The sequence below is a fragment of the Panthera leo genome, chromosome A3 (assembly GCF_018350215.1).
Source record: "Panthera leo isolate Ple1 chromosome A3, P.leo_Ple1_pat1.1, whole genome shotgun sequence".
In the NCBI taxonomy this organism is placed as follows: domain Eukaryota; kingdom Metazoa; phylum Chordata; class Mammalia; order Carnivora; family Felidae; genus Panthera; species Panthera leo.
Window position 1 is genome coordinate 49,517,371 of NC_056681.1, and position 18,844 is coordinate 49,536,214.

The 18,844-nt window shown below is 48.8% G+C and overlaps 1 protein-coding gene across 1 annotated transcript in view; it reads right to left on the minus strand.

Moving 5' to 3' along the window:
• The window catches only part of ACSS1 (acyl-CoA synthetase short chain family member 1), a 61,124-nt gene extending 45,603 nt beyond the window's left edge, over nucleotides 1-15,521 (minus strand). The window contains exons 1-2 of the mRNA XM_042931792.1: nucleotides 15,215-15,521; nucleotides 4,827-4,923 (exon numbers count right to left, since the gene is read on the minus strand). Coding sequence (XP_042787726.1) covers nucleotides 4,827-4,923; nucleotides 15,215-15,506 — 389 coding nt within the window. The 5' untranslated portion in view covers nucleotides 15,507-15,521. The remainder of the gene's footprint in view (nucleotides 1-4,826; nucleotides 4,924-15,214) is intronic.
• Between the last annotated feature and the right edge of the window lie 3,323 nt (nucleotides 15,522-18,844).

Here is an 18,844-nt window from a genome sequence, read left to right on the forward strand (position 1 = left end):
GGCACCCACGTATACCCCACAGGCTGGGACCAGCCACCAGACCTCAGTTTGCTCTACTCTATGCCCTCGTCCATCCCCAGCTTCAGAAATCCCTAGCCCAGACCTCCAGGCTCCAGGCAGACAGTAATCTTGAAGCCTCATAATCTACCTCACCACCAACTTCCTGAGGAGTTTGTGTTTCTCCACATCCTCATCCCCAGGGACCTCTAGAATCTGTCACTTGAACTACAGGTGAAAGACAATCTTCTAAAAAGGCACTATGCTAGAAAAGGACACATGGACAGTTGAAAGGGGCAGTGCCTAGAGTGCTATTTGGCTACACAGCCTCAAGGAGCCACCCAGCTTATCTGTGTCCCAGCTGGCCTCTGAAGTCCCTGCCCTCGGAGGCCTCAAGCCCACAGGCCCAGCCTCAGGGGATGCAGAAGGGGCCCAGGATCTGAAGTCTGCTGGTTCACTAGGATAGAACAGCTTCTTCCAACTGGCTCTGAACACACCTCTCTGGGCAGAGAGGCAGGCTAGAAGGTGGGCTGGGGCAGCCCTCCGGCTCTGGTTCCAGCCTAAAGTCACAGTCTGCCTTCTTCTCTGGAAGATGTGCACAGACCATCCCAGGCTGATCCCTGCCAAGCAAAGCATTCCTGCTCCCTCGCTTCCCTGAGGGAAAAAAGTGTCACACCTCTAAAGAAGGGAGCTCAACAGAACCATGCTGATTATCTCGCCTCCTCCCAGAGCCCCATTGCCATCCCAGGGCCCACCTGCACTGCTGAGCACATTCCTGCAGCTTTTCCTGGTCAAACTGGCAGGGTACGCCTTGGAACCGGTGCCAGCTGGTGTCGCAGAGGGAAGGAACTGATGGGGCAGGCGAGGACACAGGGCCTCCCCAAGATTCCCAAAGCCAATCCTGCCAGGCCTTCCCTACCCGATGGAGGTGAGATTACAAATATGTGCCAGTATTCAGAATAGCAGAGTCCACACACAGACAACTCTGGGCACAGCTCCCAGAACAGGTGGCAGGACCCTACCTGCCACCCAAGAGAACGTTCCAGGACAGATCCCAAGCACAAAGAGAAAGCAGGTTGTAGAAACGCACCTGGAGAATAAGCACACTCAAAATGTATGTGTGTAAGTGTACCACATGTGTGTCTGCCCAGACATGTGATGAATAGTGGAGATTCTGGTAAGCAGGGTGGAGGTGTCACTTGCACCCATTACAAGCTCTACAATGATTCTCCAGGAACATGCTTCCTCAAAAAACTTTAGCAGTCACAGAAGGGAGAGATTCTGGGCTCCCAAGGAATGAGACAAGTTAGTGACCATTCCCTGCGAGCTAAACCCCAGGCAGAGGCCCCGCATCAGCCCATTTGAGAGACTCCATCATCGGGCCCCAGTGAGACTGCTGATCATGGCTGAGGTAGGTGATGGATGGGACATGGCTTCACCACTCTGACCTTGCTGCCCCAGGACAGATCAACTCCTCTCTCTGAGTCTCCTCCTTATCTGTAAGATAAAGTTTTGACAACCTATTTGGGAAAAAAAATCAGAACAGCGGTTGCTTCAGGAGGGTAGGGATGGTGACTGAGAAAGGCCATGGGACTCCTCTGGGACAGTGCTCATTGTTATGTATCTCATAGGGGTTTGGGTTATACAGGTATATACATTGATCAAAACTCAGCAAATGCACACTTGTGCATTTTGTTGTATATAAACCTCACAGCAAAAAATAGAAAATAAACACACAATTAACTGTAGTTAATATCATGCCATCAAATTGCTCAGGGGATGTATGTTAATGTCTTCAACTTACTATGAAATGTATCCAAAAAATAAGATGGACTGACCCATGGAGGGATGGATATATAAATCACATGTGATAAAAACAAGGATTGTAAAATGTTAAGGGTAGAATCTAGGTGGTAGGGAGACAGTAGATGCACTACTTGAAAATTTTCAAATTATGGAATTTTCCATAATAAAATGTTGGAAGTAACAATAAGAACAATAATAATTCCTATGTAATCAGGTGGTGGTACTTAAACAAAATAACTTAGCTACAATGCTTAAAACAGTTCTGGAACGCAGGAAGTACTTGATAAATAGTAGCGGCTACCATAATCATCACCATGTTCATTTAATAAGTACTACTTTAACCTCCAACACATTTTGTCACTTCCCCATGCCTACAATCACTTTGGTTACCACAATTAACCCATCCTACAGATGGGAGATTACAGAGCTTCACAAGATCACCCAGCCAGTAGGAGGCAGCTTCAGAATGGCAGATTGCAAATTCCTCCATGTCCAGAGCAAAGGCCGCAGTGCTTGTCCCAGGGGTGAGTCCTGGACTCATCAACCTGCTACCTTCTGTGTCTGAGGTCACAGTGGGGGAAGAGTTTGGAGTGGCCACCCACAACTTCCAAACAGACAAGGTGGGTGTGGTCCCCAGCACACAGCCTCTGAGAACCCCAGCCCCACAGAGTTTCTTGAAAGAGCTAGAGCTCCAAGTCTGGAACTTGGTCTTCATGCCGACAAAGTCACCTTGGCTGCCACTGCATGAGACACTGGGCAGGAGAGCACCTTATTTTAGTGGCAGTTTATATGCTGGCAGGACATCCAGCACCAATGTCTAGGTGGCTTTCCTCTGAACAGGGAGAAAGAAAACCTCATGTCAAAAACCTAAAATGACCAGGAGAATAATTAACCCCTATCTCTCAAAAACTAGCTGGAATTATAAACAACCTGTACACACACTTACTCAAACACTTACTCAAACACACACTTACTCAAACAGCAACTAGAAACAGTCATCTAGTACTAAGTCCAGGTAAGGTTTATAAAACCATTTCAAGCTAAGTCTGCTTATTTTCAGAAAGAGAATAATAAATACTTTGCCTGTACTCATAAGCATGTCCCTTGCCTGGGACTGCTTTAGTGCAACTGAACTGAGATTTAACACACTGGCTGCAGTCCTGAAAATTCCCCCATGGCTTACATTTAACCACACATCTCAGCAGGCCAGACCAAGCCCAGCTCTCGGATCACTTAACACTGCTGACCATTAACTCAGTGTGGATGGGGGGTGTCCAGTTAAGGGGGTATCCTTGGAGTCCAGGCACACCTGAGGTAGTGACAAAGGGAAAATGGTTCATCACTGGGTCAGCTTATCTCCAACAACCAGTTGGTAAGCCCTTCTACCCCCACCCACAGTCTTAATCTTTTACTAAAGAATCACACATTAATCAAGCTGGGCCAATAATAGTAATGAACAGTGAAGCCAGTTTGTTTGTTAGAGCAGTGTTCCTCAAACTCAAGTGTGCATAGGGGCCTGGGGCTCTGCCTCAGTTGTCAGCATGGGGCCCAAGGCTCCCAGGGGACAATGCTGCTGGCTGGTGGGCTGCATGGAGGCAAGAGGTTTATCTGTACAGGCTCATGGAGAGACAGGTCAGCAAACAATGCAGGCACTGGTAAAGGCTGGGACAGCCGAGGGTTGTTGAGGTTGGGGAATGGTAAGGTGGTGCCCACCCGGAGCTGCAGCAGATTAACAAACATCACTTTGCTGCAACCAAAAGTCAATGAGTACACTCTTACCAGGTTTGATGAATTTGGTCTGTGATAAAACCTGAGTCTGAGAAACAAACAGAAAACTAGGGGTGCCCAGTAGTCCCCAAGTCACCGAAGTGGCAGGGGAGTTATTGCCGCTCTCAGGCCCCCTCCTTCCCTGAACACTCCTTCTACCATGCCCCCCTCGCTCCTACTGCCCCAGCCACAGGTGTTTCCTGGACACCTGTGCTTATTAAGAGTCCCAGGTGGGCCTGAGAATTCTCCCCCCAATCTTGGCTACTCCTTCTTGGCAACAAGACCTCAGCTCCAATGTCACCTTCTCAGACTATTCAGTCTAAAGTGGCCATCCAGCCACATGCTACCATGTATTTGGGGATTGTTTGTTACTACAATATACCCCAGCCTGTCCTGACAGATACAATGGCACTCAATGAAACTTGTTGAATTGGACGAGAAAAGCCACAAGCTGCCCACAAGGAGAGTGATCACTAGTTGATGGTGAAGGGTGCGTAGTGATAAAGGACATATGACTTAGATTCACAGTGGGTCTGAGATAGCATTGTAAAGGTAACTTTAGGCTTAAGCAGAGGGGGGCTTACCCCTTGGAAGGGGAAACCAATGTCCTGCAGTGACTGACCACAGAGATCCCTGAGCAAGGCAGTTCCAGAAGGAGGCAGTGCTTTAGGAAGCCAGGTTACTATTCCTGGACACGGGGTTCCTTCAAACCCTCAACATGCATACAACATCCCGAAAGGTGCTTGACACATGGAACGTGTGGAACACTTATCTAAAGATGTCGGGAGGACCCCTCTTGAAATGGCTTGATCTTATTTATGGTGCCACTCTCAGAGCACTGGGAGAAAGATGCTAATTAGACTCATTTGTTAATTCCAGCATGTATTTTATTCAGTTTGCATTCATGTTTACTTTCCTGGGACCAGAGAACATTTCCAAAGCTGAAACATGCCCCTTGATACTCAGATGACCTCCTGCTCAGAACCAGACAGAAGCACACAGCACTGTGGCAAAAGCCTCTCCATGCCTTGAACATTTGTCATATTTGTGTCCAAAGACCCAGTTCTTTTTGTGGGAACCTAACAGCACCAAGTATTGCTGAGGTGAACAAGGGCAGCCCTCCCCCAGGCTGGGCAATCTTGCTCCTATAAACAGCCCATCAAAAGTGTTTGGGGCTGGTGTGTACCACAGACACAGATGTAAAGGCCCAGGAGACCCTGCTGGGCACTGAGATGCTGTCAGGGGATACACAATACCTGTAGGTGATCCTCACTTCAGTTCCAGGCTCATCCCGCTCCCAGATCAAAGCGACGCTCTCTGGGGACTTCCGAACATGCTGATCCAAGCAGTTGACTGCACAAAAACAGGTTTTACGGATGTTACACTTGGTGCTTTTAAAGTTGGATAAGGGGAGGGTTTGGTTTGCTGTGGCTTGGGCTACTCTCCACTGAGGTGGACCGTACCATCCTCAAAAGCAAGTATTCTACCTCCTTGCAGGAAAGGTGATTTGTCAGAGCCTGCAAAATGAAACTACCAGTACACAAATAGGATTTCACATGTGCAGGGCGATCTCTTGTGAATACTCTGAAGCAGGCACTTCATCTCTGCGGGCCCAACCCTGGCCACACATGGGCGTTACCCAGGTCACCCCCAGGGACCCTGACCCAATTAGCTCCATGGTTTTCAAGGCTCCCTGGGTAGTTCTAACATGCAGTTGGGGCTGAGCACTGTAACCTGAGATGCTGGAAAGAATGCTTAATGCAAACAGGCCGCCCGATTCAGTATACAGTTCATGCAGAAAGCTCTGGAGTCTGCTGGAGGTGCGACCCAAGACAAGGATCCATATCCCTTCTCATGTCCAGCCAGTACCCTACAAACAAGCCTCTACTCCATGTGATGAAATGATGGAGAAATGTCATGCTCATTTTCCGGAAGGTTCTGCTTCCCACCCCCTCTGTTACCCAAGCTCAGATCACATGACTGCCCGCAAAAACAGAAAATCAGTTCTGATGATTTACTGTAAACCTGAAGATTAGTAAGATCAGGTTCATTTGCTAACATCCTGTTCAGTACTCTTGATTTCAAGGTGAGCTTCGATCTGCCTGGTTCATGCAGGCACCCTTTCCTATCAGCCCTCACAGCCAGATTTTCCTTACTCACTTCTCCTTCAGCAGGAAAAACAAAAACCACAAACAGCTTTTGGGGCCAGCAGGCCTCTGCCAACCTGGTCTTCAGGGTCACCCCAGTGTTCAGGTATATATATATATATATATATATATATATATATATATATTTTTTTTTTTTTTTTCTTTTGAGTGCAGTTACTTATCTTCTTCAATTCAAAATCATCCCATATAAATGGGATATGCATTATCTACCATGTTTAACTCAACAAGACTATAATTGGGATCAAATACAAAGACTGAATGTTGAAGTGCTATTATATGAATGCAAGGTACTGTTATCAACTGATAATACCATGCAGTGAGCTACAGGGACTTTAATAAATATTTCTTGCTGAAATAACTGTTCTGACAAAAGTTATGGGAGCCGATGCTCATAAAAGATCATGTGATTCCCATAATTCTTGACAGGGTGAACCCACATGAAAATATTTACATACTTTAGCTGCATGTGCATCTGAATTACATTTTATCCTTCTTGGGTTATTTTATCTATCATTTACTCTTATAATAAAAAAAATTTCAGGGCTACCTGGGTGGCTCAGTCAGTTAACTCTTGATTTCAGCTTAGGTCATGATCTCAACAGTTCATGGGTTTGAGCCCCACATGGGGTTCTGCACTGACAGTACAGAGCTTGCTTGGGATTCTCTGTCTCCCTCTCTTTCTGCCCCTCCCTTGCACCCGCATGTGTGCATGCTCTATCTCTCTCCCTCTCTCTTTCAAAAATGAATAAACATTAAACAAATTTTCATTTGAACTTTCTGACTCCTAACAGGTATACAAGTTATACCTCAAAAAATTTAATAAACAAAGATAGAGGTCATCTGGAAAAATTATTAATACTATTAGTACTTACTGATGCAGGAAAGTTCTTTAAATTACTAGAAAAACAAAAGAGAAGAAGTGTCATAAAAATAGCAGATAGAGGGGTGCCTGGGTGGCTCAGTCGGTTAAGTGTCCAACTTCGGCTCAGGTCATGATCTCACAGTTCATCAGTTCGAGTGCCGCGTCAGGCTTTGTGCTGACAGCTCAGAGCCTGGAACCTGCTTCAGATTCTGTGTCTCCCTCTCTCTCTGCCCCTCTCCCTCTCTTCCTCTCTCTCTCTCTCTCTCTCCCCCCCTCTCTCAAAAATAAATAAACATTAAAAAAAAAAGGGAGAAGAAAAAAACAGCAGATAGAAAATGCAAAAAGAAGTCAAACTGAGGAGATTGGTGGCAAAATCTGGGTTTGCACAAGAAACCTGACGTCAGTGTGTGTATGTGGGGGGGGGGGGGGGGGGGGGGTCAATTAGTCCAAAATTTAGAAATCAAGAGTTTTCACACAAAACCACAGATTTCTGGCTTCTCTTGAACAATCAGCAGATGAGGCCACATCCTCACCTAGGAACTAAAAGCAGTGACTGCCCCCTCCCCAGGGGGACTTACCCTTTCTCACTCATACCCACCACTTCCCCACCCCCCAACACCAGCCCACCACCCCACCCTCCACCCATGCTTCCGGGCCCTGAAGGATTTAAGTGATGAATCAGGAAGAAATGACCCTGGGAAGGTCACAACAAACCTGAAAGTGCCCAGCTGAGAATCCACAAACTGGGTTACAGCTGTGCACTGTGTGGGGATGGGTGGTCCAGTGGGAGGAGGGGGCTGCTCCCATGTGCACATGAGTGCTCACTGGCCCCTGGCTGTTCCAGGCATCACAGGGGAGCTAGTTATAAGAGCAAACTCTAAGCCTCACACCAAACCTGCCCCACAGAAGACCCCCTGAGATGTGTGCACACCGAACCAAGAAGCCTGCTCTAAAATACCTTCTCCCACTCTGAGTTTGACCCTTTGTGTCACCCTGAAAAGTGGGCAGCTCAGGTGTAGCCTAGAAAACAGTTACCAGGTGCTCTGGGTGGTCTAGTGACCTGCCCAAGGCCACAGTGGAAAAGGCCACAAACCACACATGATGCCTCACCCAGGATTCATCTCCCAGCATTGCTTGTTCCCACAGCAGCCAGGGAACCAGGATATACGTCTCATCCCATGAGTGATGGCCCAGCTTCAAGCCAAGACCCTCACAGCCTCAGACCCCAGCAGGGCATCCTGCACCTGGTTTATACCAAGCAAAAAGGAAGAGCTGCAAAAAGTAGAGGAGAAATATGTGCCACAGGATGGACACTGGGAATCCAGGGTGTGGATGAGTGGCCAGTGAGAGCAGCCATGTATCCCCATCTTCCTGGGGCTTATGGATGGCAGGAATCCAGGCAGGTAAGCACTGAACCCCAGGTGCAGTATCCCCTACGTGCCTTCCCTGCACACAGGGAGTGTTCAACAAGCATCCGCCAAGGCTGCGCATGATCTACCTCTCACTGCTGGCCATGTTGAGTCTGGTGAGCTCCTTCCTGCTTCTGGGCCTTTGTGCTGTTTCTCCTTGCCTGGGGGACACTGTCCCATTGTCCCCACGGCTTCCTTTCACCTGGTGCCCACACTCGCGCAGGTCTTGGCCTACATGTTCCCACTCTCACTAAGCACTTCACATCCTGTGGACCTCATGCCTCCCTCTAACTTTTCCTGAGATGTTTACACTTGCTGCCCCTCTGTAGGCTGGGACCCAATGTCCTGTCAATATTTGTACCTGTGCAGCCTAACCCATAGCACAGAGCAAAGAAGTACCATAGCTCGGAATGATGGACAGACCATTCAAGTCCTCAGGCTGGAGGGTAACACTGGAGTCTAAAGGACACCAGGTTAGCTCCATGCCTAGGGAAAGAACAGACCTCTTGTCTTTGTGGCCTTATCCCTCAGAGTCTCTTTCTAATCTAAACTAGCACTTCTGAATCCTCCAGAACCCCCAGAGGGCTTGTTAGCACAGAGATGGTAAGGCCTCACCCTGAGTCTCTGAATGAGCAGGTCTGGGTGGGCATGAACATCTTCACCTCTAGGAAGATCCCACTTGCTGCTGCTGCTGCTGCTGCTGCTGCTGGTGGTGGTTCAGGACCCTGCCCCAGCAGATAGATGTGAATGCATACATCTACACACAATCTATCCTAGATTTGGGATGGGTGGGCGGGGGGGCCTTTCTTTTCCCTTTGGGGACAGGAGTAATTAAAGATTCAGGGCACCTGGGTGGCTCATTCGGTTAAGTGTCCAACTTCAGCTCAGGTCATGATGTTACAGTTCATGAGATCAAGCCCCACATCGGGCTCTGTGCTAACAGCACGGAGCCTAGAGCCTGCTTCATATTCTATGTCTCCTGCTCTCTGCCCCTCCCCCACTCACATTCTGTGTCTCTCTCTAAAAAATAAATAAACATTAATTTTTTTTAAAAAAATAAGACTCTCTGTAAGACATCTGGCCAGACCTTTGCTGGATGGCAGCCTGGAGTCATGTGAAAAACCCATGCTCTGGTATCTGGACCCTGTCCAACCACTCACTAACCACAGACGGTGCTTTGCTTATCTAATTTAAATCTTGCTTTCCTAATCCATCATGGGGGTAATGGCTCCTGATTCAGAGAGAAGGTAGGAATTAAAGGCCATTTGAGGGTTTCCTGCATGGGGTCAGATGGTTCTGCTGTGTCCCCAAGAGAAGCACCCTCCACTGCTGCCCTGGATGATGCTCAGATGACACAAACACATACACAAAGCACAGCTCAGGGTCTGAGATGATAGTGGTCCTAAAATGCCATGTATGTGTTGGCTTTTAACACACGTGTATGGTTCCTGCTATTGCCTTCATTGCAGGAAGGAAAAGAAAGAAGGGGGATGGGAGTGAAAGAAAGGAAATTCTTCACATTTAATTTTTTTATCTGAGGCAGGGGAAGGGGCAGAGAAAGAGAGGGAGGGAAGGAGGGAAGGGAGGGAAGGGAGGGAGGGAGAGAGAGAGAGAGAGAGAGAGAGAGACAGAGAGAATCTTAAGCCGACTCCACGCTGAGTGTGAAGTCCAATATGGGGCTTGATCCCACACCCCTACGATCATGACCTGAGCAAAAATCAAGAGTCAAATGCCAACTGAGCCACCCAAGCACTCCCCCCTTCTCCACATTTAAAAACAAAGCTTCTACCAAAAGAACTGGGCAGTGGGACAAGAAAATTCCATCTCCAAGAACAAGTGGGCAAGGACTTAGGTCGATTTAAGGCTCAGCTCAAACACCACCTCCTACTAAAAGCCTTTTCCAATATCCTAGCACACAGTGACCTCTCCCTCCCTGTCACTCCATGGCTGACACCATTTAATGCTTACTTACCTGCCCGGTGGTCTCCACTCTGGGACATAATGCTAACTCTGCAAAATCCTCCCCCATCTGGGTCACAAGTCCCTGAGGACAGGGACCATGTGCCTAAGATTCATTTATCATGGGGTTGGGGTGGAGGGGCGCTATCATAATTCTCTCCTTAGCAGCTAGAAAAATCTTGAGCAAGTTACCCCAGTGTGGATTTTCTCACTTATTGATTTGTGGTTCGTCTCCTGGGCAGAATGTATGCCCTGTGGTATTGGCGTGTTTTCTGTACTGTTCATCACTATGCTTAAGTTGCAGCCTTCATTTCCACATCTGTACAATGGGAAGACCAACCACCTCACACTGGTGTCATGAGGATGAGATGAGAAGAGGTTCCACCATGTTCCTAAGTACAGATCTACAACCCAGGCCTGACACTACTCTGCAAACAGATAAGCAAATGCCTGCTGGTGGTTCATGGGTTTTGAGTTGTGTTTTTTTTTTTTATTTTTTTTTAATGTTTATTTATTTTTGAGAGAGAGAGAGAGAGAGATGGAGCACGAGCAGGGGAGGGGCAGAGAGAGAGAGACACAGAATTGGAAGCAGGCTCCAGGCTCTGAGCTGTCAGCACAGAGCCCAACTCAGGGCTCGAACCCATGAGCCTTCAAGCTATAAGATCATGACCTGAGCCTAAGCCAGCTGCTTAACTGACTGAGCCACCCAGGCGTCCCTTGAGCTGTGTTTTTTAAAAAAGATTACAATAGGATTATCATTTCCATTATAAAGATGGCACACACTTATGTAGGGATTTTCAAGAACTCTTGTCAGATGTTTAAGTACCTCCCTCCCCCTCCCCAACTTTAAGTGAACCCACATGCGGAAATTCAATTTTTTAATCAAAAGAAATGAGGGAGTTAATATTCACAAAGGGATTCACAATGGGTTTTCTTTAAATAGAAAATCTCCCTGGCATATTTTAAGAGATTACATCAGTCATAAATTATATTTGCCAATTTTCCAGAAGCATCTGCTATTTAAAGTAAGTTGTGCGTCTGACAACTGGGAAGGATTCAGTGTCTTCAGGAGGACATTCCTCCTAAGACCTGGGGTTAGACTTTCATTTAGACTTCCTTGAAAGACGTTAGAAAAGTTACTTTAACCATTGACAGAAAAGTGGACCACAGAAGTGCAGCATCTTCTATTCTCAGTGTGTCTGTCTTCTGAATTAGGGGAGGTGCAATTGTAAGAGGAGAAAAGTATAGCAAAATGGTTTCCACAGCTGCAACTCATGCTCCAAAAAGCATCCAGAAATCTCTGGATTAAAAATAGTTTTTCTACACCCTTGCTTAAAAGTAAGGAAACTCATATTTAAAAAAATAAAATCTGATTCATTGGGGCACCTGGGTGGCTCAGTCAGTTAAGCGTCCAACTTCGTCTCAGGTCATAATCCCACGGTTCGTGGGTTCGAGTCCCTCATCAGACTCTGTGCTGACAGCTCAGAGCCTGGAGCCTGCTTCCGACTCTGTGTCTCCCTCTCTCTCTCTCTGTCTTTCCCCTGCTCGCACTCGTCTCTCTCTCTTAAAAGTAAATAAACATTTCAAAAAATGTTCAATAAAAAAATTTTTAAAAATCTGATGCAGAATTTGGTGTTCAGAAAACAGAATTTAGTTGTGTGTTTTGCAACCAACACACATCATTACCCTCCAGTTCTGCATTTGCAATTTCCTGACATCCTGACTTTATACGCCACAGAGCAAAAACCTTAATCTGTTGAGCCCTGCAAAAGACAGAGACTGGTAAGAATCCTTTTTAGATACTAACCCTTTATCGGCTATGTCATTTGCAAATATCAGAGGGTAAGTGGGTATGGGGATGGGTGAAATAGGTGATAGGGATTAAAGAGTACACTTATCATGATGAGCACTGAGTAATACATAGAATTGTTGAATCACCATATTGTACACCTGAAACTAATATAACACTGTATGTTAACTATATAGGAATTAAAATAAAAAACTTAATTAAAAAAAGAATCTTTTTTAGAATCAGTTTTAGGTCTTGGCTTTCCACAGAAACTTGAAAAGCAGTTTTATGTAAATGTAATAGAAGCAAATCAGTGAAGGCTGGAGACTCTATCTGCTCTGCTCAGGGGTCCTCTGACACCATGACCCCACCTGACACTCTAGCTATCCCAGAGCCCCAGGATGGACTTTGAGAGCCATGCCGGCCACCAGCATGTCTTCCAAAGCCTGCTTCCCGCTTATCCAAGACTGATCCAATGCAAACTCCTATGGTCTTGTTAACAGAAAACGTCATTCCCAATAACACTGCTGAAGGCCAAGTTCAAGGTCACAGGCTTCCCCATGATTCATTAATAAATAACAAAAGCCAGTGATTGGGTACAAGGTCTCTCACTTCTCACTTGCTGCTAACCACGGCCCCATGTGTCCCCAGGTTGTTCCCTCCTGGTCAGAAGAAGCCTAGCAGCTTCTGCTTTGGTCTCTGAGACCACTGGTCATCAGCATTCCCCGGGCCCAGCAACATGCTGTGACAAGCCCTGTGTAGGTGCTTTGGGCCACAGTTCCAGCTGAGCCCAGCCTGCAGTCATCCCAGCCTAAGCCCCAGACCTGGGACTGAGAAGCAAGGCAGATGCAACAGCCCAGACAGCCTTCAGGAGCAGAAACAAGTCATCCCCAACAGGCCTTGTCCAAAGCTCTGAGCCACAGAATCTGCAAGAGTAATAAAATGGTTGCTACCTTATGCCAGTAAACGTGGGGTGGTGGATATGCAACAATAGTAATTAGAACAGAGTTTGGTTATACGCTATCTGTACTTTACAGAGGAGGAGATGCATACAAAGAACAGTAAGGGGAAAGTAAGGACTCAAACCTAGGTGTGATTCTAGACACACCCAGGACCACTAAACTGTACTGCATCACTCATATACCATTTTTGTTTGTTCACCAGAGTCATCTCCAGGACACTAATCCCAATCCTGCCCATTTCAAAAGTGCCTTCATCTGCCCTGGTTTGGGGTTGATAGGTCAGTGGTTCTCCACCTTGAATGTGCATGGAGGGCTTGTTATGGCAGGGCCCCACTCACTGGGGTTCTGATTCTGACAGTCTAGCATGGAGTCTGAGAACTTGTGTTTCTAAACAGTTCCCAGGTGATGCTGATACTGCTGGTCTGGGGACCACACTTTGAGAACTGCTAGTACAGTTGCTAGTACCCTGAAGGGGTAATGGCAGTTTTGAGAGCAATGCACCTTTGGAACAAGCCATCATTGTGCTATCACACAGACAGATCAGGCCAAAACACCCCCACCCCTTCCACAACTCTCTAGGTGGTACTCAGGGCAGCTATGGCCTGGCCTGATCCTCTTCCATAGTGTCACCTCTGTGATTTACAGACACTGGCAAAGGACAGAGATATCCCAGGCAGATGAATGGGTGGGCATACACACTGGAGGAAGGAAGCTGCAAAAAGCTGTCTCTCTCCATAACAGTTTCCTGAAGCTCAGCTGCTGGCTAGGCAGCCATAAAGGAGAAATAAGTGAAGGAAAAAGAGGCAGAAGAATTCTTGCTGACCACACCCTGCCGTGACTGACTGAGGTTCACCAGGCCCTAGGTACCTGCCCCACAAGGTCCATCCTCACTCTCTTATCAAAGAGTAAGAGGCTGCAAGTGCGCACAAGCTAACCATGAATGTTCACAGCCACTTCAGGCCTTCCACGTCCAAAAGCAGCCTCAAGGAGCTGCACTTTATGCACCTTCCTTCTGTAAGTCATGTCCTCCCCTTCAAAGGCACATTCCACCAACTCTGCAAACCTAAGGGTTGGTTCCCCCTGCTTAGTTCAAGGACACTTGTTGCTGACTCAATTTTAGAGAAAACACTTAGCTAGTAAGTGACTCATTTTGATTAAACCAGCAAAGTAATGTACAGTATGAAAAAATATATATATGGTCCAAAGTTCCCTTAAGTTTCTTTGCTGGAAAAATAATTGCCAGGCACTACCTATAATTTTAAGACCACTTCAGAATGTAATAAGTTAAAATCATTACTACCTATTGATCACCAATAAATGCTGGACTGGTCCATACTTTCTGGCACTCTGTCCTGACAACCAGAGTAGCAGGTGGGCATTATCACCCCCAGTTTGCACAGGAGGAGACTGAGGCTCTGAGTAGAAAAACTTGGTGGAGCTGTGCCAGACAGCAGATCCAACCTCCAAGTTCAGACCCTGGCATGGCCCTGCGGTGAAGACCTGAAGGCCCTTTTCTTAAACAACTCCCAGAGCCATCTAACTCCATATTCCCAGACAGGAGGCAGCCCCTCTGACCACCGCACCTGCCTGCAAGTCCCATCCTGCCCCAGCAGACCAACACCAGGCCTACCCTGCCTGGCCACTACTGCCTCCAGTTCCTGGACCTTCTCCCCTTGTGGTATGGGAACACTGTGTTCCCAATCCCAAATCTTAATGAAACTATAACGGATTCAATCTCAGCAGATATGAAACTGGTTAATGGGGTCTCAATCACCACCAGGTCTGAAGCAAGTCGTGGGTCTTCCGGGTGCAGCTGAAACTGTCAGTTAGGAGACACCCATTCCATCCTTCCCACCCACAGTCCCAGGAGCAAGGAAATAACCGATTCCTACTGTTGGCTCAGGATTTGTTCCTACCCGAATGCCTTCCACTCCTATGTTTGTTTACATGGGTAGTTTCTCCCCAGGCAAGTCGCTGGGCCCCGCAACTGGCGATGACAAGTCAGACACTTATCGTTTTTTGCCTCCCCCAGGGATAGGAGCGGGCAAGTCCTGACGGACACCTCTGCGCCCCATACCCTACACCCCAGCCTGGCACGTAGTTCGCCCGCAACTCCGCAGGCGCGCGCTCCGCAGTGCGGTGGAACCAAGTAGTTAACTCTGGAGGCAGTGGAGAGAGGAGCCGTGCTGGGACAAGGCCAGCTTTTGGGCGACTCAAGCTCATGCCCGGAGGTCTCCGCAGGCGCGTGCGGAAGCCGGGAGGGTGGAGTCGGGGCGCGGGGTTGCAGTGGCAGTTGGAGCCTGCCGGGCTGGGTTGGATGGGGGCGGGGATGGCGAGGCGCCACAGTTGAGAGCTCGACTAGCAGAAGACTGGAAAAAGGGCCTCCCGTGGGGCCTGACCCGCCGGGCCGGGGACGGCTGGGCCCGCCAGTTTCTGTTACGTCCCCTCGAGACGCGTGAGCTGAAGGCGTCCTGGGTCCCCGGCAACCCACTCACCAGACACGTTTAATTGGCCTCCCAGGAACCAGCCGATCTTGCCGCTGCTGAAGTCACAATCCCAGACGGTATGATAGGGGGTGTCCCACACGAGCATGTCCCGCGCCAGCTGCCCCCAGAAAGCGGCGGGCTCTCGGGCCGCCTGTGCGATCTGCGCCTGGTATGAGCCGGGCTGCGCTGCGGCTGCGGCGGGGGCGCTCACCCCGCGAAGCGGCCTCGCGGGCTGACCGGAGCGCCAGCTCAGGCTGCCCAGGAGTCTCCCCAAGCTGCGACCCAACCCGCGCGCAGCCATCTTGCCCGACGCCCGGAGGCACTCTTGAACCAGGATCTGAGGCGGAGAGCCGGAGGCGCCCTTTGGTGTCTCCGCGAGCCCCGCCCCGTCTCCGCCCTCCGGCCACCACCCACATCTCGGGGCCCGGGTCCTGTAGCGACCTGCCTCTCTCCCGGACCTGCCCGGGTCCCACCCTTTCTTCTCCCGCCTTTGAGAAGGGGTCCGCGGAGGAAGAAGCGCTGGGGCATGCATACCAGAGGGAGGGCCGCGGCTCTCGCGGGACTGCGATGCCACAGCCCGCCTCCCGTCTCTTCGCTCCCGTCCAGACTCTGGGCATCAGGCCAGGATGTTTTGGTTTCAGTTTGTGGGTCTTAAGGATCTGAGAGCTGCGCCACGAAAAAACAAAACAGAACAAAACAGCGACCTGTTTGCGTTGGGGGACGCAGGCTCCCAGGCAGTGGCTCCCGGAACCGTCTGCAATAGGAAGGAGCCAGCGCAGAATGTGACTGGTGGAGAGAAGCGCGCAGGTGGGTCCGAGGACCACCAAAGTTAGGTCGTTTCAGCATCTCATAGGTTGAAGTCAAAGTATTAATCCCTTTGTGTACCCTTGAGAGTGAGCCAGTCACCCTGCCAGGCTGGCCCATGCCCCACCCCCCAACACACACACAAGCGGCTCCCGTGGGCCAAATGGGCTGGTTAGTGGTCCTTGGGCCAGGACGTTGGTCCGGAGTCTGATGTTCTTATCAGCCAGCTGCTGGCCTCAGCCCTCGCGGAGGTCACCTGCTAAGGGGAGGTGAGCGAGAGTGTAACAGGGAAGCAAATGGCCTACTAACCTTGGCTGATTTGGAAACATGAAGGTTTCTCCCATTGCTCCAGCGTCTGTGGCCTGGGTTCAAACGTTGACTTTTCGAGCTCTGTGACCCTGAGCAAGTTTCTTAACCTCTCTGCGCCTCATTTTCCTTTTCTTCAAAACAAGAGTAACATCTCTTTCCCCAGGGCCTCAGTCAAGACTAAATGCAGTAGTATCTGAAAAGTCTAGCCTGGAATGGGCACACAGGAAGCCCAGTGGTGGAGGCTGTGTTCTTGTTGTCAAGCTAAGAAGGAAACTCATAGAATCTTGTCTCAACCAGATACTTAAATATTTCAACACCCAAGGAGTAAACACATACTAAAGAAGACAAACAGAGGGGAAAGGGAATTTGGAAAACTGGTTGGTTGAGTTCTTTGGGTTTGGGAAAGATTACTTCCTGTTAGCTGTAAGGTCTGGAAAGGGAAATACGCTGCAGAAGAGGGTCTTTTGGAGGAGCTTCCACTGGAAGTCAACCCCAGGCCGTGTGTGTGTGTGTGTGTGTGTGTGTGTGTGTGTGTGTGTGTGTGTAATGCCTGTCTTCTGCCAGAGAATAAAGGATTTTAAGGCTGGTAAGCCAGTGACAACAGCTAGCACTAGACATGTGCCTTGCTCTATGCCAGATGCATCTTTTACTTAGCTTAAAAATTAGGGCTATCAATTTCTGTTAATTATCAACCCCCTGGTGGAACAAATGAGGAAACTGAGCCCAAAGAAATAAACAGTGGAGGAGCAGCAGTAACATCCAGCACCCCCGCTCCTTCCTTATTATCTGCTTCACCATTTGGCCTGGATCTTCATTTTAATAGAACATATAGAATTGTGAATGAAGATTATAACTGTGGCAGGGGATCCCAAAGATGGCTAACAACATTTCATCCCCTGTAAGTGATGGTGTACACTCCAGCAAGATGAGGAGCCTGTCCCCCACCTCTTGAATGCAGGCTGGTGGACTGCTTTGATGCTGGAACACAGGGAGCACCCCTCTCTGATGGACCTAGGTCTAGGCCCTGTGAGACCCCAGCCACAGCCCTGTCTTTCTTGGAACCCAGCTGTGATGCTGTAAGGGAGCCCATATAGCCTTCCAGAGGAAGAGACCCCACAATGAGAACAATGAGGAAAGTACATAGAATTGACTCAACTTTAAAATAGGAGCACCTGGGTGGCTCAGTCGGTTAAGCAGCCGACTTCGGCTCAGGTCATGATCTCGCAGTCTGTGAGTTCGAGCCCCGCGTTGGGCTCTGTGCTGACAGCTCAGAGCCTAGAGCCTGTTTCAGATTCTGTGTCTCCCTCTCTCTGACCCTCCCCCATTCATGCTCTGTTTCTCTCTGTCTCAAAAATAAATAAACGTTAAAAAAGATTTTAATAAGAGAAAGAAGTACATAGTTCTTGTTTCCTTCAGGTTGCATAAAGAAAAGTGATTATGTGTACATAAAATATTTCAGAATTCAGGTGGTACAGAATTGCACTTCCTGAAGCCCATTACCCAAGAGGTGACTTGGAGGACCTTCCTCCTGAGTGTCACAGCCCTTGGGGCCCCTGAGGCCAAGGCCATCCCTGCTGCCTCCAGGAAGCCTATCTCCCAGAACAAGGTGGAACCACTCTATCCATCTGCCCCTGCCATATCCACAAGACTGCTTCTGTGGAGCCTCAGTGGTGCTGAGAGAGAGCAGCAGGACATCCAGGAAGTACTAGTCACATTTTCTTCCCAAGAGGCCCCTGGGCCAAGCCCTTACAGCTGAAAGATGTACGTTGGCAGGTGCAGAAGTAGGGAGGCCTGAGAGATTTTCCATAGGAACCTGGGGCTTACTTTGTATCTACCCTGTGGGGTTAACCCAACATGCACAGCAACCACAGAGCAAGAGGTTTCATCACCAAAGAACAAAACAGAGAGGAAGTGAAAACCAGGACCACCTCCAGATGGTACTGGGTTGACAGCGAGTGTCCTCCTGGATCTGGGGGCTTCTGAAGGCAGTGCTGCATATACAGCAGCCAGACATTGTGGCGGGTGTGTTCTCTGTCAATTCTAGTAATATGCTAACTCAATTTCATCAACACCAAGCCCTGGAAGTTATCTAGCCCTACATGAGCATGAAAGGCTAGGGTGTCATTTATCCACAAACCCACAGAAACGATTTACACTCTTGGGTTCACCTCCATGAGACCCCCTCCCCCTCACACACAAAAGCCCACATAGTCAAAAGCATCGTCAGTAAAGACAATGGCATCTCTGTGTCTAGTAGTCATTGATAGCTGGAAGAACCAATCTTCTAACTGCTAGGGTCCACAGGGCCAAGGGGAGAGAGCAAGGCTCCCTGCACCCATGTATACTCTCCTCAGTCTCAGAGCTGCCTCTCCTGCAGACACCCTTGCTGTGGCAATAGCACTGCCTGCTCTCACCCAATGGCAGGCTGACATTTTTAGTGGTGATCATACAGACACAATGAGGGTCCCTCCAAGCACCAAGTGGTAAGAACTTTGAGCCATTGGCAACCATCACCCATGGGTCAAA